At 35.1% G+C, this 23,270-nt stretch overlaps 4 protein-coding genes across 11 annotated transcripts; all 4 read left to right on the top strand.

Annotated features, from left to right (window-relative positions):
- Positions 1–3,060: 3,060 nt before the first annotated feature.
- LOC18610175 (18S pre-ribosomal assembly protein gar2-like protein) lies at positions 3,061–7,941 on the top strand. 7 transcript variants are annotated; one of them, XM_088803909.1, is made up of 6 exons: positions 3,061–3,459; positions 4,063–4,116; positions 5,173–5,258; positions 5,640–6,577; positions 6,942–7,468; positions 7,577–7,941. In XM_088803909.1, exons 3-6 carry the CDS (start codon positions 5,249–5,251, stop codon positions 7,683–7,685), a joined length of 1,584 nt encoding a protein of 527 aa, XP_088660035.1. In that variant the 5' UTR covers positions 3,061–3,459; positions 4,063–4,116; positions 5,173–5,248; the 3' UTR covers positions 7,686–7,941. The 7 variants fall into 7 exon arrangements, with proteins under 7 accessions (XP_088660035.1, XP_007045752.3, XP_088660032.1 ...); XM_088803910.1 differs by lacking the exon at positions 3,061–3,459 and adding an exon at positions 3,731–3,943 and having other exon boundaries at positions 5,673–6,577; XM_088803908.1 differs by lacking the exon at positions 3,061–3,459 and adding an exon at positions 3,731–3,943.
- Positions 7,942–10,241: 2,300 nt separating this feature from the next.
- RGF8 (root meristem growth factor) lies at positions 10,242–11,585 on the top strand. Its single transcript, XM_007045686.3, has 4 exons — positions 10,242–10,380; positions 10,462–10,535; positions 10,614–10,674; positions 11,251–11,585. Exons 1-4 carry the CDS (start codon positions 10,278–10,280, stop codon positions 11,409–11,411), a joined length of 399 nt encoding a protein of 132 aa, XP_007045748.1. The 5' UTR covers positions 10,242–10,277; the 3' UTR covers positions 11,412–11,585.
- A 1,778-nt stretch (positions 11,586–13,363) lies between these two features.
- LOC18610173 (BSD domain-containing protein) lies at positions 13,364–15,876 on the top strand. 2 transcript variants are annotated; one of them, XM_018114492.2, is made up of 6 exons: positions 13,364–13,981; positions 14,056–14,159; positions 14,469–14,566; positions 14,655–14,848; positions 15,282–15,343; positions 15,511–15,876. In XM_018114492.2, exons 1-6 carry the CDS (start codon positions 13,582–13,584, stop codon positions 15,553–15,555), a joined length of 903 nt encoding a protein of 300 aa, XP_017969981.2. In that variant the 5' UTR covers positions 13,364–13,581; the 3' UTR covers positions 15,556–15,876. The 2 variants fall into 2 exon arrangements, with proteins under 2 accessions (XP_017969981.2, XP_088660217.1); XM_088804091.1 differs by lacking the exons at positions 14,655–14,848; positions 15,282–15,343; positions 15,511–15,876 and having other exon boundaries at positions 14,469–14,570.
- A 657-nt stretch (positions 15,877–16,533) lies between these two features.
- Positions 16,534–22,940, top strand: LOC18610172 (Prolyl oligopeptidase family protein). Its single transcript, XM_018116108.2, has 11 exons — positions 16,534–17,065; positions 17,419–17,582; positions 17,968–18,190; positions 18,267–18,409; positions 18,504–18,712; positions 18,856–18,990; positions 19,597–19,725; positions 20,209–20,618; positions 21,235–21,451; positions 21,929–22,122; positions 22,286–22,940. The coding sequence occupies exons 1-11, from the start codon at positions 16,677–16,679 to the stop codon at positions 22,479–22,481; spliced, it is 2,409 nt and encodes an 802-aa protein (XP_017971597.2). The 5' UTR covers positions 16,534–16,676; the 3' UTR covers positions 22,482–22,940.
- Positions 22,941–23,270: the final 330 nt, after the last annotated feature.

The following is a 23,270-nucleotide window of genomic DNA, read 5'->3' as shown; positions in this document are numbered from 1 at the left end:
CATATCTATGAGTTGGTACACTTTGACAAAAAAAAAAAAAAAACCATAGGAATTGGCCGACCAAGTCCCCTTCAGAAATGGGGATTTTGTCCATTTGTCAAATTTATGTTGTTGAAATTGAATCGAGACCAACAAATAAGATAAACAGAACTCAGCAGGTTCTGTCCCCCCCACCCCTGCAAGGCCTCGCTTGTCCAATTCATGCCTGGTTTTGTCGTTTTGGATAAGAGCTTGCTTGGCTTCTTGCTTGAAGGGGTATTATTGTTTTCACTTGAATGATTCTGGGCTTTGGGGGAGCTTTCTTTCATTTTAATGTCACTATGGTAAACAAAAGGGAATTAATGAATTAAATTGCTTACCATATTGGTAGACATGCATCAATTGCTTTCATATTATTTATATCCATTTCAAGCCTCATTAATGTTGTAAATTTATTCCCCTTTTTTGCACATTTTGAAGCATCCCTCTTGAAAGAACCAAAAATGTTGACAAAAAAAAAAAAGGAAAGTATTTTTATGGAAAATTTATTCAATTGAATTTAAATTAATTAATATAATAAGAAAAATAATTGTCTAGGTCATGGTTAGATAGCCAAGTGAAGGCTACGTCCATGGAGTCATGGAAATTGCTCAAAACTTTCATAACCATAATAAAACGAAGAGGAAAAAACATATGAAAGCCATGACAACAAAACCGAAAGGGATTCTTTGCATTAAAAAATTGCTTAGTTAAGTACAAAAATCCTTAATTTCTGCAAATGTATATTAAGGGTGAATAAAGAAATTGGTGAATCTTTTTTTCTTCTTTACGAAGAAAACCACAACTGTCTCGTACTTATCGAGACTGTATCGATTCAAATCACTTAAATTAAGTTCGAATGAAAATTATATATATTATAATTTTATCGTATTAATAAATTTAAACATGTGGCTTCGATTGAATTTGACTATATGGGGTAGTATTAAAAACATATTTGCGTGGTATAAAATGATGGATGGACATATAGAATAAACAGAAAACACTTGGGGACCTTGAACTTGCCCCCAGTAGGTATGGTAAAATATTGTATAATAAAGAATTGGTGCATGTGAAGCTGAAATTAATTAGGGTTCATATTATTTTAGAATTTAATTAACCGTCCAAGCAGGAGAGATTTCACTTAGGATCCCCATGCAAGAAACCTTCCTTTTTGTCCTTGCTAGGGACTCAAACATGGAGATCAAATGTATAATAATGAGTGGAATATTTTAGTGTATCACCCAAGGTGGCGATCAAAGGAGGAACATGGCATTACTGCATGCTTGATCCTCTATATTTTGGAATTTTGAGTTTCTTTTTTTTATAATATTTGGATAAGGAGGAACATTTGTCTTAAAAATACAAGAGGATAAGACAAACTAATTTAATTTAAGTAATGAATTAAAGGGTTTGAGCGAAAAAATTAAAATTAAAGTTCCGTAATCTATTTAGAAGCTTTTGATTCAAATTTTTCGAGATAGATTATAAAACCCAAAGTCTTTATATATCAAAAAAATAAGTTGATATGAGAATATAGCTTGATTATAGTAATGGAAAAAGAAAAGGGAATGTAGGATTCCATCTACATCTACCATTTTCTCTTAATTTCCTTTTGGTGGCTAGGGAAATGTTGGGTTTGTTGACATTATTTGATTGTATTCTTTTTTGGGATAAAGAATGAAGTAGTTATGAGAGCAAGTTATCTACACAACTAGCTCTCCAAAGGAAAGTTAGCCTAAACTCAAACCTCATACTTACCTACCCTAACCTACTCCCATAATCCAAAGCTAAACATTATAATAGGACAATTTGAAATTTTTTATAGCCGTTATTTACGAGATAAAAAAATTAAAAGAAAATGCATATGATGATGTGGATGATGATATGATCACGTGATATTTAACTATTCACATTAATATTATGTCAATACAATATGAGTATAAACTAATCAGTGGTATTTTAATTAATAATTAATGATGAGAATTTGTTTGATTCAAAATAAAAATGTAAAATTTTGATTGAATGCAATTATGTTACAAATATATGATTTACTTCTTTAATTTAATTATTATATATAAATTGGTGTTAGAAAAAGTATTTAATTAATTCCAAAATATATAAGATTTTTGTTCATCTACCATCTTTATTAGGAAATTCTAACAAATAAAAATCAAATGTGCAATTTTAGTGGACCAGTGACCTAGTGACACGTAACAGATACAAAATAGTACGGTAATCGAAACTGTACCTGATTGTACCTCGTCATCCCCAAAATCCCATTTTTGCCTTTTAACAGTCTTACATCATATTCATCGGATCAGCCCCCCCCTTTCCGGGTCCCAAGTCCACGTCCCGACGAAAAAATAAAAGAGAAGGGTTCTACCTTGTTCTCGGCGCACGTTACCATTCCCCGACATGGATACACGTGTAATCCAACCAACCTATGAGATCATCTTAATTGTGTGGTGCCGATCCCAAAAAAAAGAAAGTCTTAATGATGAGCTTCTATCCACTGCACCACACTTCTTTTCACCACATTACACCCATCCCTCCTATCCCATAAAATATTATTACGTATGCCATTTTTTTCCAATAATGAATTGTAAGATAAAAGTTATAATTTAATATTTGCTTTATTATTAATTAAAATGTGTATTATTATCAACATCACAACTTTATGTTTAGTCGTAAAACTTTTTTAAAAAAATATCACAAAAATATTATTTAAAATTACTATACAAAATAAAATATACCATTAAAGTTTGAGATTGACTATATTTTATATGACTGGTTAGTTATACCTAAGAAAAAGATAATAATCGTAAATCAAGCTTTTAATGATGATCGTAGTAATTTAATGGTGCAACTTTAGATTAATTTCTCTTTACAATCCAACGGCGGATCCCGAGGTTCCAGAATGAGGCCGGTTATTGAGGATCATTTATAAAGAGAGAGAGAGAGAGTTTGACTCGAGAAAAGTGGGGAGGGTGAAACTGGACAAGGTGGGGACCCAAAAGGAAAAAGATCCTAAAACAAAGTTATCAAAAAAAGAACAAAAAGACAGCTCGAGATCTCCTCTAACAAACTAACACGTGTACATGAAATCATCGTCTCCTCTTCATCATCTTCACTGGATTCTCAGCAACAGCTTCGACTTCCCCTTTATTGTTTCTCTGCCGTTCTTCTACGACTAATAATTCTCCGGTGAATAACCATACGAACACTGAACTGTTTCCAGTTTTGACTCAAGAAGAGCGTGCTCAGATTCTCCGACATCTCTGTCCGCTTCAAACAGAAAATAGAACAAGAGAGACAAAGTCAAAAGAAAAGAGAGTTTGTTTTGGCTGATTTTCTGGTTGTTGTTGCTGCTGCTGATGCTGTTTGGTTGGAAGGAAAATTTGGGGTTTTCTTTTTATTTTTTCCCTCTGGGAAAGTGAACAGGTAAAGTGGCGTTATCAGTGTGGTTAATATAGCTCTAAAAATGGGGTGGGGATAGTTAATGCTCAAACTGAGTCAAATAAATATGGGGTTGTGGTGGGGGTATCTCAAAAACCCTCCAAAAAAGAAAAAGAAAAAAGAAAAAGGAAAGAGAAAGAGAAAGAGAAAGAGCCGTTTGTTTGCTTTGCTACAGCAATTAATGACAGATAGGTGTGGAGTATTGACCCTTTTTATTACGTATTTTTCGATAATTACAACTCATTTCATTTATTTAATAATTAAGATTTTCTGCCTCTCTCTCTCTCTGCACTTTGATCTCCATTTATGAACGCTGTTTTTCCACTTTCTACTCTTTCTCCTTGCTCCTTTCTCTGCTTTTCAGCCTTTTAAAAAACACCCAGAGCTTCCTTCTCTCTTTCATTCAAAGTTGGGTTTTGAGCTTTTGTTCTTTTAAAGCTTCTTAATTTTGATAGGAATTTCTATTAAGGTAAAAAAAGAATGTTAATTTATTGTTTGCTCTGCTTCCTTTCCCTTCCAAAGGCTCTTCCTTTCTCTCAGATTCCCCTTTGTTTCATTTGTAACCTTGTTTCATTTGGCTTTTTGCAGTGAAGATTGTTGACAGTTCATGTTTTGAATCACTGAAAGAAAGAAAGAAAAAAGGTACTACAATAATTCATTTTAATATATATTTTTTGTATGATTGTTTCTCCTTTTTGGGTTTTTGTATTTGTTGGGATCTGCTTCAGATCTTTGATATTCTCTCCTTTTGGTTTTTACTACATTTTTTTTTCATGAGTTTGAGTTAAACCAATCTGGGATATTTTTTGTTTTAATAACTATAATAATGGGTTAGATCTGGTTAGAGCTAGAAAACAGAACAGATGGTGGCATTGTTGAACAGAACGGAAAGGTTCATTGAAGGGTTTTAAAATCAGTTTTAAACTTTTTGGTTATAATTTAGTGGTTGAAAGTTTATGTAAGCTTTTCCAAAAGTTGAAAACTTTTTTCTCTCTTGTCTTTTTGTATATTGAGGACTGACTAAACAAAAAAGATTCCGCATGGTGAACCGAAAGGTTTTTGATCATGGAGCAATCTGTTTGTACTTTTACACTGTTTTTGTTGTATATAATTGGATAATTATTTGTGCTTTTTCTCTCTTTTTCTTTCTTTTAGTTTGTAAAAATGACTGGTTTGGAATTTTAGGGCTCTGTTTTTGGTGTATATAATTGGATAATTGCTGGTTTTCCAAGCTAACAAATGAGCTTGGGTTACATGGTTCTGCTGATCTGGTTTATATTACTTTTGGGACTGGTATTATTTGAGCTTTGGTTTTGGATTTTATTCTTTTTTGTTGGTTTTCTGTTTTAGTCTTTGAAGATCAGTAGCTTTTAGGTTAAGGCTGCTCGGTTCATATTAATCTCGTCTACTCATCTTTTGATTTCATGTTTTTCTATGCTTGCCAAAAAGTTTGAAAGCAATCATGGAGGTGGATAATGATTCCTTCTTGAGTAATTTAGCTGCAGAATGTTTCTGACAGGGTAGATCCAAACTGATTATATGGGTGCTCTGCTTTAGAGAAAGTTTCATATTCCATCCTTTTTGAGCAACTTTATATTTAATCTGTCTTTTGGTAGCTGTTCCTATTTTCTCTTTTTAGGAGACTCCAATAATTTCTAGTTGGTTGGTGACCTAACTTGTCCTGCATTTCATGGGCAGAGTAGCTCTCAAATGCCATATGGTGTATGGTTGAAGATATCACTCTTAGTAATCAAGAAGCCAACCAATGTAAAATATGAAACTTGGTAATAACACCGTTTACAATTTTTCTTCTCTTCATCTCTGTCTCTCCTACAGACATCTCCATTTAAGGTCTTCTTTGCAATCTTATCCTAGAATTAACAGCCATTTGTTGTAACTTTGCTTTCCAATTTCTTAATCTACTGGAATTTAGTTTTGCTTTTGTGTTGGGGCTTTATTTTATGTTTAATTTATGGGTAAATCATTGCACTGTTTTATAAATAATTTGACAGCCTGAAGGTGCTGAACATGGCTACTAAATGGTTTCAAACATGTTGGTTTACATTTTCATCTTTCAGATGTTATTGTCTCGTGAATGTTATTCTGCCAGCTACATTTATATGTGAAGATTATGGTGTTTATAGAATACTTTTTTGTACTTGCAGATAATGAACAAGTGCTTTGCCATTCAATTACAGGCCACAAGAGTGACTCAAAGCCTTATTCCTTCTTAGCTGACACCAAACCTTTTGAGAACAAAGACAAGCCTCTGGATTCCACTGGATTGAATGCGGAAGGAGTTGTGAAGGAAAATCAGAATGGAGTCATGCATGATATAAAGGGAAATGATGGGGATTCAGATCCCTCACTATATCTAGATAATACAAGAGGTGGATGGCCAGCATTAAAACTTGATTGTTCTATTAGTGTAAATGACTTTGCCAATGGTAATGAAAAGGAGGTCAGAGATTTTGTGACATCAAATTCTCCCTCTTTGAAGAATATGGATTCATTTCAGAACTCAGTTTTTTATTTAGACAAAAGTGTTATGGAATGTGAACTGCCTGAATTGGTAGTTTGTTATAAAGAGAGTACATATCATGTTGTCAAGGACATCTGTATTGATGAGGGAGTTCCAACACAGGACAAGTTCTTGTTTGAGACTGGCATGGATGAGAAGATTGATTGCAACTTTCTGCCTTCTGAAAAGGAACAAGATAGTCAACTGATGACAGAAAAATTGGAGACAGATATGTGCATGCAAGATGTTTCCATGTCTCCAGGAGAAAATCAATCTGGCAAGGATATTGACAATGAATGTGGTTCTAATAAAAAAGTTGACACTGATACATGTATGCAAGATGTTTCTTTATCTCTAGAAAAAAATGAGTCTAACAAGGGAATTCCGAATCAATGTGATTCTAAGGATTTGATGCTGACTAGGGTAGTGAAGGGTGATGCAATGAAAATGGTCACAGATGATGTCTCTAAAGAGTTGTTTACCCTTGGAGAGTTACTTTCAATGTCAGAACTGAGCAAAGTGAACTCTGAAGCCATGTCTTCCGATTGCAAAAGTGATGGAATTGAACAACAGTCTTTTCAGGTAATACTTATCTTGGTCAAAGTTACTAAATTTCAATGTAGTATACCAAAATTTCTTGTTACAATAGTATGGATTCATCTATGTATGCAATGAAATTTGCATTAGTACATTTTATCACCTTCTATATTTTTGCATTCTTGTTTGAGTTTAGCATTAAAGGCACCGTGCTTTTATGCGAAAAGTAAAAACAAGAAGAAAAATTATAATAATTTTATTTTCCATCAGTTGGGCAATAATTAAGTTAGAAATCCATAACCATCTGACCAGTATGCAGATTGGTGATGATAGTTTTCTATTAGGGGTTCAGGAGAGAGAGGGATTCACATCTTAGGAAGTAACTTGATGTGTTTTGGTTTGAATGCAGAGCTCAAGCAAAAAGGAAGTCATGGTGATGCCCCCCTTGGTTTCTGCAGTTGAAGAATCCAAAGATAGCAATGAGGAGGCAATTGTATCTGTTCCTGCATTGGTCTCTGCAACTGAAGAATTAGACAGTGGGAAAGGGGAAGCTATCCTGATCAGTCCTGCTCAGGTCTCTACTTCTGAGGAATCAACCAGCAGCAGCCTTGTCAATGAGGTGTCTTATGATAACAAACTGGAGACTGGAAGCATAACATTTAACTTAGATTCTTCTGCACCAACAAGCAGCAAAGATGAGTGTCACCACAATCTGGACAGTGAACCTCTTGGGACTGGAAGTACACCCAAGCTTGAAGTTGCAGCTGATCAGTCTATTTCAAACAATCTTCAACAAGGAATTGGAGAGTCTAGTTTCTCTGCTGCAGGGCTAGTAACAGGTCTAATAAGTTACTCTGGGCCAGTAGCATATTCTGGCAGTCTCTCTCTTAGATCAGATAGCAGCACAACGAGCACTCGTTCCTTTGCCTTCCCAATGTAATTTACTGGCAAACTATTTGTCTTTTGCTCCTAACTTCTCCTTTTATATTATCCAATTCAGAACCAGTGATCAGCTGTTTTGATTTTGGTTTTTCCTCTATGCAGATTGCAGTCTGAATGGAATTGCAGTCCAGTAAGAATGGCAAAAGCTGACCGGAGACATTACCGGAAGCATAAGGGTTGGAGGCATGGCCTCCTTTGCTGTAGATTCTGAAAAGTTCTATTCTATACATCACCAAATTTATTATTTTTGCTTAGCAAGTTATATACATCATCTCCCTTTCCCTCGCTTGGCCTGTACTGTGCAGTAGGTTTAGAGTGTCATGCTTAGAGTTTTGATCTCGAGCATGCAAATTTGAGCTGTAAGCAATATCTTATAATTTTCATATCATTGTAGTATTTCCTTTCTTTGTTTTCACCTTGTTCATAATATCAGCTTATATCAGATAAAGAGAGTTCATTATTCATAACTGCTTTCTTACTATTGCCTCAACTTTCCTGTTCATAATATCAGCTCATAGGCTAAATTCACTCAGTTCCAAGAACGAATTGCAACGTTCATGTTATAGAATTAAATCTTAAACAAAGCAGGATAATATTTCCACTGCCATGTTATTTTGTATTTCATGATCCTGCTTTTTCCCAAAGTAAGGGCTGTAAGAACACAAGTGCAGATGATGTTAGAAGTCAAGCTGGAAATGCTAGAATTGACTGGAAGTGAGCAGGCACGGCACTAAGATCTGAGAGGTTGGCCCCTTGATGATACCTGGTGTACTTGTGGGTTTATTCGAATTTGGAATCAACTGTGACAAAGCTGAGCACTGGGGGCAATCTTTTCATCTTCTTCTTTTTGGTCTTAGCAATGCTTACAAGTCTGTATAAAATCATAAATGACCCTGAAACGACCATCCACTATGCAATGTGACGCATGACTTGAACATTCTTGTTTCGATACTGAGTTTTTTTTCATTTCTTGTGCAACCTGGCCAAATGCCGGACAGGGTTTTCAATGTCATTGCAAGTTGATGGCACGGATGACAGTTTTCTACCATAAAACAGTGTCGTTTATCTATCATAATCCCTAGAAAGATGCATAGGCAATTAGATGAAGGGGGATGCATTTAAATTGTTACGTTTCACATCAGTTTACATCAAGGTTTTGTATGCTTTAGTCCCTCAGACTTATGATTTTTTCAACAAAAAATGTTTCATAAGTTAAAACAGTCTGCCATGTTAGCGTATCTACGGGGGATTGGGTAACTGATTTGTCAAAGGCTCGTAATTGGAGTAATCAGAAGGCTATAAATCAAGCTAGCTTGGGTCTGCTCCTGGGCTAATCTAAGCCTAGGGAAACCCCTTTCTTGTCCTTTGATTTCAAGTTCAGAGGTAATTTTCTTGGATAGTCAAGTAGGTGTCCTTCCATTGCACCAAACCTGTTGCCTGCTTTTATTGCCTAACATATGCTCATTGGGCATGGCTGGGCCAAACCTATTTGCCTATCTAACTAACCTTACTAATTATATTCGGTTTATGATTATGACATACGTTTGACACCCAAGGATTAGCTTCATTTCTGATTATCTTTGATCATACCCAAATCTAAAATAAAACAAAAAAAAAAAAAAGAAAAGGACTATGACTAGGTTTTTCTATGAACAGTGAACATGGCATTGCATATTCTATTCAAGGTTACATTTTCTTGCAGACATCCTGATTTGTTTATCATCAATAATTTATCATATGATATCTGAATTTGGATTTAATGATAAATGTACATATTTTTTTATCTAAAAAAAGTTATAAAAAAGTAGTTGTCTGATCAGTAGAGAACTAAGTTGAACTCACAGCTGTTATAGTTTGTTCTGGTGGTCAAACACTCAGGCTCCCTTTGTACACTCTTGTCCATTTCTTCAAATGGTCTTCCATAGATTTACTACACATGCACGTGTATTGTCTTTGAAAAACGAAAGGCTTCTAACCAGTAAGATTATTTTGCTGTCTCAAATTCCTGGTTCCAACGACTTATTACATTTGACTTCGTTGGGTATGAAGGTTCTGCCATTGAGTCTTTCCATAAAGTTTTTGTATACAGTACACTTTGTCGCACACTCGTTAGTGTCAAACTTTGGTACGGAATAAGGAAGAAAAGATGGGGCTGGGGGGGGGGGGGGGGCGGGGGGCCGGGGAGGGTACGTCGATGCCAACACCCCTGGAAAGTGGTTTTTTATCAGACAAATATAGGTTTGGAAGCAAAAATAAGCATATACACGCTTTAACCATTACTTTTTCTTGATCCCCATTAGACAGAAAGAATCTACAAGCTGAAGTGTGCGGTGGTACATATGAGCTGCCCTGCAACTTTTTAGATAAGAAATGAATTGCATCTTGATCAAATTATCAAATATTCTGTTTCTCTATTTAGGCAAAGGTATTAAGGGGTGATATGCTGTCAAAAGCCCATGAATTACTAAATTAGCAACATATTGGGTGCTTTAATAGCAGATATAGGTCAGGCTTTGCTATAAAGTAATAAAACAAAACCAAGGGTCCTACTGTAGTTGTTGACAAAAACCAACCCAAATGGTATGAAGCCTCCTAGAAAGGAAGTATAAATTTAAGATTTTTCCCTGAACATGTTTTGGGACTCTGCAATTTTTGTGCTTTGTGTCTGTTTCTCTCTCTCTCTCTCTCTCTCTTCCTTCCTCTTTATCTGTGGGGCTTTGGTTGATATAAAAAGAACCCACACTCGGAAAATCACAAAGCTGTGGTTATGCAAAAAAAAAAATCTTCAGAGAGTTGAAGTGATATGGAGCTGTTAGTAGTCATTACTGTGCTTTGTTTTAGCTTCTTGGCATTGCAAACACCTTGTACTTCCCTGCAAATCCAGCTGCAATCATCAACTGAACAAGGTAAACTATAAATGGTCTCTCTATCCCTTGTCTCTGTCTGATCTTTTTCCATTATTTAATGAGTTTAAGTGCTTTTATCAGGAGCAGCAAAAGGAGTTCAGCTTTCTCTCCCCACACTGCCAAGGAAGCTCAGATTCACTGAGGAATTAGTAGAAGTAAGAATCTCTATACAATCCTAATAGTATAACATTGCCATTATTCTTAGGCTCATCTGCCTTGTGTTTTTGAATCAGTTTAAAGGAAATGGAGCTCAACATTCAATTTCAAACACCAAGCAGAAGGAAGATGTTTCAGGTGACATATCTAATCTGTATCTATATTCAAATCCAAGGCTCCAGTAAGTTGCATTTTCTAGTCAAAAATCACTGAAGTGCTTACATTCTTAGTCCAAGTACGAGTATCTATCATCTCAGCAATGGACAATGAACATTGCTTTTTATTTGGGTGTTCTGTGGTTAGCAACAAAAGGAGAATATAGGGTGACTTCCCCTTCCTGACATGAGTGAATATTCCTCCATTACTTTATGTTTGAAAAGTATACTTCACTTGACTTATACTGAGACCATCCAAAATCTAGGGTCAGCTTGCTCAGAACCCTTTGACTTCAAACTTGAAAACTGCCAAAATTTCCTCACTTAACCCAAGACTCTTTCTTTAACTATTCCCTTTACAAATACCTGATGCTACAGAATTGAACCAGTTAGCTCTAATAATGTATGTAGTATTAGCAGCAACCAGGTGAAAAAGCAAGAGGAGTAAATCCACAACCAAGGGTGTATGACCCTGATTTTAAACCTTTGATCATACAGAATTGAGAATTCTGTAAAATTGCGTGTCTATTTATTTTATTAATACTTTTGGTTTGGACAGGGAAAGCATACCAGAAAGAGGAAGCTAGAGTTCATGGAAGTCGAGGCACAAGGCATGAATGGGTGGAGGGCCCCGACGTTTCACAATATTTTACGATGGATTATTCCAACGTAAGAAGACGACGACCCATACATAACAAGTCACTGCCGGTTGGTCCTTGAAACATGGGGATGATACCCTTAGTTTCTGCTTGCTTGCTTGCTGCTGCTGCTGCTTTCAGTCCCCCAAGAGTACAGAACAAACATTTTAGGATCACAATTTTGTTATAAAAAACACACAGTAGTAGTCATGCTTTTTGTAATTATCCATATGAGGAATATGTCTTGTTTTCTTTCCGTTCATGGCCGACATTTCTTGACCCAAAATTTTGTTACGTTAAACTAGGATAATTAGGGAGTCCTGATGAGTTTCTTTTCTGTCAAACTTTTTCTTGGTAGTCAAACGGGGGCTACAAACCGCGATATACGATGACATGCTTGCGCAAATCACTAATACTACCTGCTCGTTTACAGTAAACAATGCTTGGGATTTGGTTGAAGTGGGAGTTAGGCTGGCTGTTTATCGAGGGAAAGAACCTTTTGACTGGCAGGAAAACACGAAATTAATCACTGGTGTTTTGATTCATTTGATATCATCTTTCCATGTTTTGACTGTTCCACCTCTGTCCGTGCTTACAACTTCCACGATGAGGTTCGGCTAGATGAGTTGGAATCCCAAAAGTACATATAAAAGCGTGGTGGGCCCATAACCCACGGGTCCTAAGATTGAAACTTGAATTTTATACGAACTGTCGTGGATTATATTTTTTCGTTTAAGTAATGATATTTGAATGTACAATTACACGCAAGTCAGTTAATATTTAATTATATCTACTCAAATATCAATAATAGTAATAAATTAGATTAAAAAAATTTACATCAAAAATTAGAGGACATATTGAATATTATATATATAAATATTGAATCATAAAAAAAATATTTTATTAATATGAAATTAATTACAAATAGATTAAGACACGCTATCGTCGAAATAAGAGATAATTCTAAATAATTCACTACAAACATATATTTACCAATGAAATAATCTAACAATCCGTCGATTGCTATTGGAATCCGATTATAAAATTTAATACTCGCATCTTATCCGACCCAATAAACCATATTTTACAAAAACCCGAACTCATTTATTTAGTTAATTACAAATCCAACTCGATTTGAGTTTAGTAATAAAAAATAAAAATAATAATTATATTTATTTTATTTCTTAGAATAAAATTAATTAGTTTAAAATAAATTTTATATTTAAATAATTTATAGATTAAAATAAATAATTTATCAATTATAAAAAATATATACATTGAAAAATAATATAAAAAATTAAAAATTTTATAATTTATTATCGAGTTTAGATAATAGATATCTTAATATTACTAGTTTCACTTTATCCAAACTTGTCGAACTGTTGGAGTCTCTTGTTATGTGCATAGCTTAGAAGAAACTCCTAATCATAGGAAGAAAAAATATAAGTCTAATGAAATAAGCACCAAATAAAATTGATAAAATTTTAGACCTAATCGTAGGAATATTGATATTAGACAAAATGGGGGCTTCTTTCAATAAAGTGACATATTTTGTAACTTATGAAACTTTATGTAACATATGGATTTAAATGATGAAGATGTGAGTGAAACAAATTATATAATTCATATTACCACACATACCACTAGAATTAGATGAATAAAAAAAAATTTTGTAATTTAAAAATAAATCAACTCTTAAACCTAAAGTTAATCAGTGATTAAGGGTATTAATTGAAAGTTTGATTATAATTTATCCAAAAATATTTCATTTGATTTTGCAAAATTAAACGTGTACGGGGATTAACTTTCTAAGAAAAAAGTAACATGTTGTATCAAAATAATATCAAGATTCTTAATACTAATTTTATTTTTAAATATTGTAAAATAAATAAAATTTATTATTTTTATATGAAATCAATATGTACATATAGATTTTTCACTTTAATTTACTATATTATTTTACTTGAATTATAATTTTATTTTTTATTTACTTGTAAAAAAAATAAATAGAGCCCTTTTGTTTCGTCGTCCAGACGGGGATTCCGCGAACCGGCCGTGAGAAAAACGTTTCATACATCTGGAGTCCCTGAAAAAACGTTTCATACATCTGGAGTCCCTGACGAAACGAATCGTTTCCGTAAAACGACGCCGTTTCATGAACACTTCTCCTCCTGATAGGCAAGAAAAACAGAAGTACTTAAAACAGATTGCAGCAGAGAGGAGCAAAGAATCCAATCCTTCAGATCCCAAAAATGGAAGACTTTTGGAAGCGAGCAAAATCCTTCGCGGAAGAAGCGGCGAAGAAATCGCAATCCCTAGCAACGCCAAACAAAATCGCCGATCTAGTCGCCGAGACCGCCAAGAAGTCCAAGGAGCTAGCTCTGGAAGCCACCAAGAAAGCCGATGAGCTCAAAACCGCCGCTCTTAAACAAGCCGATCAAATTCAAATCCAAAGCATATCCAAGTCCATTTCCGATATCATCCCTCCTCAACTCTCCTCCCTCTCCATTACCTCCTCCGCCTCCACTTCCTCCGATCCTCCACCGATCTCGGATTCGGAGCTTCGGAAGTTTGGACTCACCGATGATTTGAGAGACTTTGTCAGAGGTTTTACTTCCAGTACTTTCCAGAACTTCCCTTCCCCTGTTCAAGGTAAATTTTGATTTAATTGTTTTTTTATTCTTTTTTTTTAAATTTAAATCTGAAAGTTTTAGATATTTGAGTAGATGAACCAGAGCCGTCCGATGCGACGACTACGGGATCAAATGTACGGAAAGATCTGAGTGAGTGGCAAGAGAGGCATGCCACGCTTGTTCTTACTACTGTTAAGGTAAACATATTTAGTACATTATATTTTAGAATTTTATAATTATAACGGCTACGTCTGGCATTGCGAATTTGAGTTGTGTCCATGGTAATCGCCGAATTTGGCCGAAAAGACAGTGCTAACCAAAGGTATAATTTGTGGATAAGATTTGGATTGAGATGAGTGTTCCCCCAGTCACAACTTTTAATCTTGTGATTTCCAATTGCGATTGTAATGCCAAATTAGGCCTAAATTTACTAGGAAATGTTGGAATTGTTTTAGATTTTATGTACTTTTTAATTGGTTTCTGTAAATCATATTATTCTTATGCAGGAAATCAAAAAATTAAGATATGAGCTGTGTCCGCGTCTGATGAAAGAAAGAAAATTTTGGAGGATATATTTCACTCTTGTTAGCACTCATGTTGGCCCGTAAGTAATTAATTATTTATTATAATAATGATAATTTAGGATTAGTGAACAAATTCTTACTTCGACTAATGGTATTTGTAATTTTCAGCTTTGAGAAGGAGTACATGGAGGAAGTTAAACAGAGAGCAGAGGAGGCAAAAGAGGATAAATCAAAGCAAACACCTGTAGTTAAGGCAGAAGAGCCAGAAAGTGGTCTGCAGAGTAAAACTTCGAGCTCATCTGCTGAGCAAGATTTGGATACATTTTTGTTGGGAGATTTTGAAGATAGTGATGGGGGTGGAGGTATATTCACCAAAATTCATGCATTGATTGCAGAGTTATGATATTTTCACATGTTTTTTGTGTCATCATGCACTTTTGATGTTTTGAATTGCTTTCTCTAGAAGTAATCTATTGGTTTTAAGTTGATGACCTTATTTTCCAAATTATATGTCCAAAAAGATGTTATTCCGGGGAGACACGAAAGGGATCATGGATTCTGTAGCCTAACTGACTATGGCTGATTCGTTTTAACATGTTGGTCTTGGCAGAGGTGTTTACATGAGATGCAATTCTTGATAACTTACTGTAGACATTATTTTAATAACATGGCGAGCTTCATTGTTTGTAGAAAACTATTTACAAATGAATTGGACTCATATGACTTGTTTTTTCAGATGTTTTCTCTAGCGATTCTTTTACTGTCAGTTTGATAATTATTTGTATGGTTTTCCAGATGATGGCGATGCTGATGCTGATGGGAGCTTTGGTGATGATTTTGACAAGATTGAAAATTCCGTAAGCTTGAATAACTCTATACTATCTTTTATTAAAGATTGTCGTAACTGTGCTTCCTGCTGCATTCTTTGATCTGCATCTTCATGATTCATTGATGCTTGTGCCAAGATTCTTCATTCTTGGAAATGGTTGTAACACATGTCCTCAAATTTTGTGGCCACTTGCAGGATGTTGAAGATGAGAAGAAGAATGCAGTGGGAACTAAAGTTTAAAATTGCAGGGGAAACACATTGAAGTAAAAGTCAGAACTTTTGTGCTAAGGGGAGAAAAGGACTGAACAGGGGATAGCAGAAGCAGATGCGGGTTCTCAAAATTTGATTCGATGGTTGGGGTTTGGTACTGTGGTGTATGTTTGCTTTATGCAAGATATATAATTTGCAATTTGTTCATTTGTTTAATGCTACAAAGAATTGCAGGTTCTCATACCTGTTCTGTTTGACAGGGAATGAGGGAAGGCTCGAACACCGCTAGTTGCCTTGTACAGAGCACATCTCATTCTATTAATTAAATTATTCTTGTTAATGTTTCTCAAATATTGTTCATACGATGTCTAAACCTGAGAAAATTTCACTCTCATCTTCTGGTGGAAGAACAATATGGGGGAGGATGAAGCCTACGCATTGAAACAGCAATATGCATTCTTTTGTTCTGTAAGAGTCATTAGTCATCCTCAAAGAGGAAATCCTCAAGATTTTAACCTATGGATTTTAGTCTAATCTTTAAACAAAGAAATGCTTGAGAAGCAGGAAAGGTGGCAGAGGGATGGGGCAATGCATGATTATTTTCAAATTGCCATGGTTTTACGTAATTGCAGTTTTAAGGCACCTAATCATGCCGAGACTATTAAGACATAAATAATATATTTAAAATTTATTTAAGACATGATTAGTTAATTTTGTATTCGTATATTTCGTAACGAGTTTACTACTTATTTATTTAATCACAAATAGTTTCCTATATGGTTAAGTCTATTATTTTGATTTATAAAATTATAAATTTTTTTATCATGGTTAAAATTTGTTATATTTGATAAATACTATAATATTTATAATTTTTTATTATAAATTTAAATAATTGTATTATATTTTAACTTAATCTAGACATCAAACAAATCAAAGAATATTGCGGCTCTGACTAATTTTTGAGCATTCCACTTCCACCCCAAAGAAAGATTTATAGTTAGAACAAACTTATTATTCACTATACTTAAGCAAACTTCAAGACCAACATCTGCCTTTTTTCACAGGGTTGTATAATCTTGCTTCATAAAACACAAATACCAACTGAAAAGTAGCTGCTCTTCTGCTGTTCGAAACTACAAGTCCGGTCGGCCATGTCTCTACTCTCCCGCTTAATCTCCAGCACTTCAATCAAACCACCTACTTTCTCCCTTTCTTTCATCTTAGTCTCCTCCCTATCCTCTTCCTCTTCCTCTTTCTCTTCGAAATGCAGGGCAGAGCCAATCCCAGTCCCTTCTCAGCTGCCTCCAGTTCCCAAAAGAGTTCCTTTCACAGTCTCACTCCATGGTCATACGTGGCAAGATCATTACCATTGGATGCGCAACGTCAACGACCCTGATTTCGTAGACTACCTCAACCAAGAGAACTCATATGCTCAAGCTTTCATGGCTGACACTCAAACCCTGCAACGAGCTATGGTCTCTGAGATGAAAAGCCGAATGCCCTCCAAAATTTCCACTCCTGTTGAACGTTATGGACCCTGGTTTGTAGTTTTTAATGTGACCCTTTTCCCTGTTTTGGCTAAGTTTCAGTTTTTGTATATAAAGTTTCCATCTTTTCCTTATTGGGTGATTGTGAATTGTTAGTGTTATTTGGGTTTTTATTAAGTGATGCAATCTTAAAATTATTTGCCTTAGTTGGTGTCAGTTTTATGAATTGTTAGATGTTTGCTTATTGTTGGTGTAGAAACGAGTGTAACCTGATGTTAAATATTTCGAAATCTTAGCTAACATTTGCAGCATAATATTTTTCAGGTTAGCCTTTGTTTAATTGAAAGTCTTTTATTTTTTTTAGTGTCGGAGAAGTGAATTGTGAGCTTACTGACATTTTATGCAGGTTGTACTACGAGTACATACCGGAAGGGAAGGAGTACCCAGTGTTCTGCAGGAGATTAGGAACTGAGAGACGTGGTTGGGTGGAAAGGCTTCTCAGTAATGCCAAAGCTGGATTTGGAAGGGAGGAAATTTTGCTCGACTGGAATGAAGTTGCTGAAAAACATGGCAAGCTTCTATACAAGTGCTTTTTTTTTCTTTTCTTTTTTCTCTGGAATGTATATTGGATGGAGATGTGTGGTCATGGGTATAGTTATGCTACTTGATACTATGATGCTTCTTTTTCAAAGGTTATTTTTGGCTTAAAAGTCTTGGAAAATATACTATCTTTCACGGTTAAAACTTTTTGTAAGAAAATATAGCAAAAGCTGAATTCTTCAAACAGAAAATGAAACTTTGTAATTCTGATTATATGTTAATGGTATGTGTCCCAAAACATGGCTTTGAAGTCTAGTACCCTTAGCTATCGTTGTACTGCATTGATATATAGCTATAAATAAAAACTTTTTCTTAGTTTTAAGTTGAGGTTAGTATTATTATGTCTTCTGTGCAGGTTATGTGCATGTGGGTCAGTGTCGAATTTCACCAGATCACAATTTTCTAGCATACACACTTGATACTTCTGGCAGTGAACAGTTCATTCTTCAAATTAAAGACCTCAGAAATGGATATATTGTTCCAAGGGCACAAGTTGATAGAGTTGTTAGCTTGGCATGGGCTCAAGATTGCCAGACTTTGTTCTATACAATTGCTGATGAGAATCAACGACCTTACAGGCACACTTCTTCACTGCATTTTCCAGTCCTTTTTTAGAGATTGAGATGTTTTCCAACCTGTCTCTAACTTTTGCAGGGTTCTTTGCACAACATTAGGATCAGGTATTACAGATGATGTCTTGGTATTTACAGAAAGTGATTCTAGCTTTTGTGTGGACCTAACAAGTACAAAAGATGGCAAGTTTATAACTGTGAATTCAAATTCAAGGAGTTCATCTGAGGAAGGCATTTACCTTTTCATTACCTTTTGCTTTTCCCACTTTTAGATTATAATTGCCCCTTGTGCCAATCTTATATCCCATTGCTTTATTACAGGTTTATGTAGTTGATTCAACTGATCCCTTGAGTGGCTTGCGAAGAGTACATGAGCGCGTTTCTGGTGTACAGTATTTTTTGGAACATCATTTTGGTTTCTTTTATATTCTTACAAATGCTCCTGTGAAAGAAAGTATGATGTGTTCCACTGAAGGTTATTATTTAGCTAGATGTCAAGTTGGAGATATACAGTCAACTACTTGGCAGGTGTGGTTTGCTTTTCCTTTTGTATCTAGAGAAGTGGATGCCTGATTTTCTTATTTGCTATTTCATTTTTTCCAACTCAAGCTTATGTACAAACTATCCTCTATTGCATAAATTAATATACTTCTGTATGTTTTTTCTGTCAGAATATTTTCTATCCCAGTGAAGATACCAGTTTACAAGATATGGACATTTTTAATGGACATTTAGTGCTTTTTCTCAATAAGAAGGGCTTTCCTATGTTATGTTCTGTTGATTTGCCTATCAATGTTGATTGTAAGGTATTCCAATTTCTGCTTTTTCTTTCTCTTTTCTTGTAGGTTATGAAATAAATATACCAGATGAAGTATTGTTGTTGTTATTGAGCTTCCTATTCTGTGCTTTATGGCATTAAAGTCTATTGTATCATACTTTTCATCTTTTAGACAGAAACTTGGTTTTCCCTCCCTTTTTTCAAACAATAATTGAATTGTGCCATGAAATGCTTTTTTGTTTTTGGCTTATTTTTACACTTTTTAACATATAGTTGCAGATTTTAAATAGTATGGTTTGATCTTCTCTTTTTGCACCTGCGTGTTGTGAAAAAAGAAACAAGTATGAGTCAAAGCATATACGTTAAGCATGTTTAACGTATTAAGACAAGAAAATAAAATTAGAGATAATGATATCTAGTGTAATTAATATACTCAACTTAGGGAGTATTTTTGTTCTACTAATGCCTATTCCAGTTCTGGCTTTTCTGTTTATCCTTTATAAAGTACACTCTAGCTCCTAAAAGGAAAAGATCACAGTAAAATGATGAATGTTGATGTCATCATTTAGTTGATCTTTGCATATACGACTATTGTACTTCTACTAATTTGCAATTGGCATGTGTTATTCTGCAGCGTCAAATGATGATTGAGGATCTTGATCCATGGTTTTTCCCTATGCCCTCAAATTCATGTAGTATTCAACCAGGTTCAAACCTTGACTTCACGAACTCAGTATACAGAGTGGTGCTGTCATCTTCAGTGGTAATTTCTTGTGAGCTTGATTGTGATATTGTTACATTACATATTGATGCTTTTTAACTTTTATGGTTTTCTCTCTCTTTCTGTTAGATGTCCATATGCTTAACTTGTGTCTCTGTCCTCCCACATTGTTCCCTTTGTTACCAGTGCAAAGCTTAGAGAAATTACCTTTTCAGTTCATTTTTCTGGTTTTGTAATATTTAGAGAAACTAAAACATGACAAGGCTCTTGTGGAAAAATTATTAACCAATTACCAAAGTGAGTTATTGACCTTCTCAAATTTAGAGGCATTGCATTTGTTAAATGATAGGAATAAATTAGTTCAGACTAGGGATCTTCTTTTGTTTAAGTGTCTCAGCTCAGTAAGAACTGTGGAATTATATTTGGTTTATATGTGTGCTTGCTGATTTTAGTTACTTGAGCAAGTATGTTTATCTTGTATTGCTTGCCCCTAAATTTATTTAACCTTTCTTTTGGCATCCCTAGGTGCCTGATGTAATTGTTGACTACGACATGTCAAGACGGATTTTCTCAATTGTTCAACAAGAGGAGGTACTTGGTGTTTCTAGTAATGCTCAATCATGCTCTTCAGGATATGAACTAGATACTCAACAACATCTTGACCGTAAAAAGGGTGAAAACAACCAAAATATTGAATTACAAAGATGGAAGGACTTTTCTGATACCTATTGTTGTGAAAGAAAGGAAGTTATTTCCCATGATGGTGTCAGGGTTCCTCTGACCATTTTGTACTCGCAAAAGGCATGGAAGAGTGATCAGTCTCCTGGAATTTTACAAGGTTATGGAGCATATGGGGAAGTTCTTGATAAAAGTTGGTGCGTGGACCGTCTCAGTTTACTTGATCGTGGATGGGTGGTGGCATTTGCTGATGTAAGGTTGGTTTATGATTTGTTCTTTTTGTCAAATTTGTTATTGGCATTCTTTCCTCGAGTAAGAATGCATCATTTAGAATTAATTTGTAAAATTAGCTGTCAAATTGCTGTGTTAAATATTGAATTTGAATTGTTTAGACCTAATTTTCATATTTGATGTCATTAAATTTTGGAAATATACCAAATAATATCTTGTACATATAGATGTGGATCTTAAGAAGGGTAACAAAATGAGACTAGAAGTTGCACTTGTATTTTATTGTATTAGGGGTTATTTGTGGAGATTTTATACTGTTTTTAAGTGTGATCATTTTTTGTAGGAATTCTTGTAACATGTGATGAATTTTGAATTAACTAATTCTTTGATTTCAGTTTTCTTTTTCTCTTCTCAGTTAGTTGTTTCTCTCATTGGTTTCAAATTCTAAATTATTCTCCTTAAGTACTTGTCCGCATCCCTGGATTTTACATTCCTGGTATTGTGTTTCATCGAGATTAGGGGTCATGCTTGAACTTGTGTTCAATAAAAATTTCAAAGAATTAACTGAACAAGATGCTGGTTTGTCATGGTCTTGGATGTGTTTACTTGTTATTTCAAATGTTTCATGTGTATGCTGAACAGGGGTGGTGGTGGTGGTGATTCTTCATGGCATAAATCTGGCAGTGGGTTGTTCAAACAAAATTCTATATATGACTTTGTATCATGTGGCAAGTACCTAATTGATGAGGGCTATGTCCATAGAGATCAGCTGGGTGCCATTGGAGTTAGTGCTGGGTGTCTTCTCATGGGGGCAGCTCTGAATATGTACCCTGACCTTTTCCGTGCTGCAATTTTGAAGGTTAGCCTTATTAGCAAAGTACCTGACATTTATATTGTCATGACCTCACCCAAGTGAAGTATGTTAAAACGTTTAGAGTTGACAAGGAGACTTGAAATAAAGAGGGGCTTCAAACTTAAGTACCTTTGGATGACAAATGGAAAATTCAAAAAAAATTTTCACTTTCTTGCTAATAAAATTGGAAAAACCATGAAGAAGCTGTTGTAGTCTGACATTAGAAAAACATGTTTTGAAAAGAGAAACACTTCTGGTGTGGGTTATGTTGGTTTAACATCATTCACCTTTTTCTTCCTTTGTTTTTTCTTGTACTATGTCAAAGAGAACAGGTATGGATATGGTATTCTTTTGCTTTATCTTTTATTTTCCCCCACTTTTTAGTACTTTCTTTTTTCTTTGTTCCTTCGTTTTCCTTTTCTTTTCTTTTTACCCTCCTTTGTTAGACTGTCATAATGGAGACTTTGTTAATATTTCTAACAGGTACCATTTCTTGATATATTGAACTCATTGCTGGATCCTAGTTTGCCCCTCACTATATTGGACTATGAAGAATTTGGGAATCCTCAGATAAAGTCCCAGTTTGAGTCTATTTTAAGTTATTCCCCCTATGAAAACATTCCTCAAGGTGGTTGCCACCCTTCAATTCTTGTTACAGCATCATTTAATGACTCAAGGTAAATTCACTTCTTCCACTTCAGCTTTTCATCTATAATTGCATGAAGGCCTGCTTCCATATTTCTGCTGTTGATTTAATTTTTTTGCACTGTCATTCAGAAAAGTTGCATTCAATTTTGTATCCGTTAACTAATGCTGGTTGTATTTAATCATCATTCCAAGGGTTGGAGTTTGGGAAGCTGCCAAGTGGGTGGCCAAAGTTCGAGATAGTACATGTTCTTTTTGTTCTCGATCTGTCATTCTGAAGACAAATATGACTGGAGGACATTTTGGTGAAGGTGGCCGTTATATTCAGTGTGAGGAAATAGCTTATGACTATGCTTTTCTGGTGAAAGTTATGGGGATTAACATTAATTAGAATAAACTTGGCTGTCATCAAAGGTTGTTTCTAATTAACAGGGAAAAGAAAAAATTAAACAGTGGGATTCCCTTCTTATAATCCTTGCATGAGTGATTGAGACTTCTGTTTGTTGAAGGACACTTGATTGGCAGTTCAGGTACAGATATCAAATGGTAACAATGGCATCTGAGTTGCCTCCATATGCTGTAATGATTCGGCTCAATTGTACCCAGTCTCCTGCTTTTGTATGCTGTAGGCATACTTTATGCATCTAGAAATGAGCTGAGTTGAACTTTGTGCCTGAAAGTGGAAGGTGCTCGTTAGCATCCATGGGACTAGTCAATGGGTTAACCCTTCTTGTTTTCTCAAGATGAGTTGGCAACTGACAGCAATGCTTTTTTGCACTTCAAGAACATGTCTGAATCTGATCATGTCTCTGTTATGGCTGAGTAATAATGTAATCTTTTGAGACTTAAACAGTGCTGCATTTGCTGTTAATTGTTATTGCACTAGGAAATTATCTCTGGCAGCATTCATTCTAGGATGCATAGTGGTTCCATTTCTCTTTATTATTACTTCTGGATTCTGCTTATTGAAATTGGGGCCTTCTGCAATAGTCTGTCACACCAAGCTGCCATGGACATCCATTGAGCAGAATCCAGAAGTATTCGTACACATTAGGAAGAAACTGCGAAAGGTACTGCCGGAAAGTTCAACAGTTCTTAAGGACTGCTCTAAGGGGAGAGGTGACCGGCAGCAAAATGGTCCAGCTTCCCAGCTTCTAACTGCTGAGGATTGTTAATGAGA

Source organism: Theobroma cacao, chromosome 2 (assembly GCF_053813885.1).
Source record: "Theobroma cacao isolate CCN51 chromosome 2, ASM5381388v1, whole genome shotgun sequence".
Classification (NCBI taxonomy): Eukaryota; Viridiplantae; Streptophyta; class Magnoliopsida; order Malvales; family Malvaceae; genus Theobroma; species Theobroma cacao.
This window is presented reverse-complemented; position numbering and strand designations above follow the sequence as displayed.

Excerpts from the sequence above, each read along its gene's own strand:
- LOC18610175 (XM_088803906.1), top strand. The coding sequence starts at position 3,518 with ATGCTCAAACTGAGTCAAATAAATATGGGGTTGTGGTGGGGGTATCTC. Across the intron at positions 4,117-5,639 it reads GAAAGAAAGAAAGAAAAAAG|ATAATGAACAAGTGCTTTGC; the intron begins GTACTACAATAA and ends TTGTACTTGCAG. Across the intron at positions 7,469-7,576 it reads CGTTCCTTTGCCTTCCCAAT|ATTGCAGTCTGAATGGAATT; the intron begins GTAATTTACTGG and ends TCCTCTATGCAG.
- RGF8 (XM_007045686.3), top strand. The coding sequence starts at position 10,278 with ATGGAGCTGTTAGTAGTCATTACTGTGCTTTGTTTTAGCTTCTTGGCA. Across the intron at positions 10,381-10,461 it reads GCAATCATCAACTGAACAAG|GAGCAGCAAAAGGAGTTCAG; the intron begins GTAAACTATAAA and ends TGCTTTTATCAG. Across the intron at positions 10,536-10,613 it reads TCACTGAGGAATTAGTAGAA|TTTAAAGGAAATGGAGCTCA; the intron begins GTAAGAATCTCT and ends TTTTTGAATCAG.
- LOC18610173 (XM_018114492.2), top strand. The coding sequence starts at position 13,582 with ATGGAAGACTTTTGGAAGCGAGCAAAATCCTTCGCGGAAGAAGCGGCG. Across the intron at positions 13,982-14,055 it reads CTTCCCTTCCCCTGTTCAAG|ATGAACCAGAGCCGTCCGAT; the intron begins GTAAATTTTGAT and ends ATATTTGAGTAG. Across the intron at positions 14,160-14,468 it reads TTGTTCTTACTACTGTTAAG|GAAATCAAAAAATTAAGATA; the intron begins GTAAACATATTT and ends ATTCTTATGCAG.
- LOC18610172 (XM_018116108.2), top strand. The coding sequence starts at position 16,677 with ATGTCTCTACTCTCCCGCTTAATCTCCAGCACTTCAATCAAACCACCT. Across the intron at positions 19,726-20,208 it reads TGGTGCTGTCATCTTCAGTG|GTGCCTGATGTAATTGTTGA; the intron begins GTAATTTCTTGT and ends TGGCATCCCTAG. Across the intron at positions 21,452-21,928 it reads TCCGTGCTGCAATTTTGAAG|GTACCATTTCTTGATATATT; the intron begins GTTAGCCTTATT and ends TATTTCTAACAG.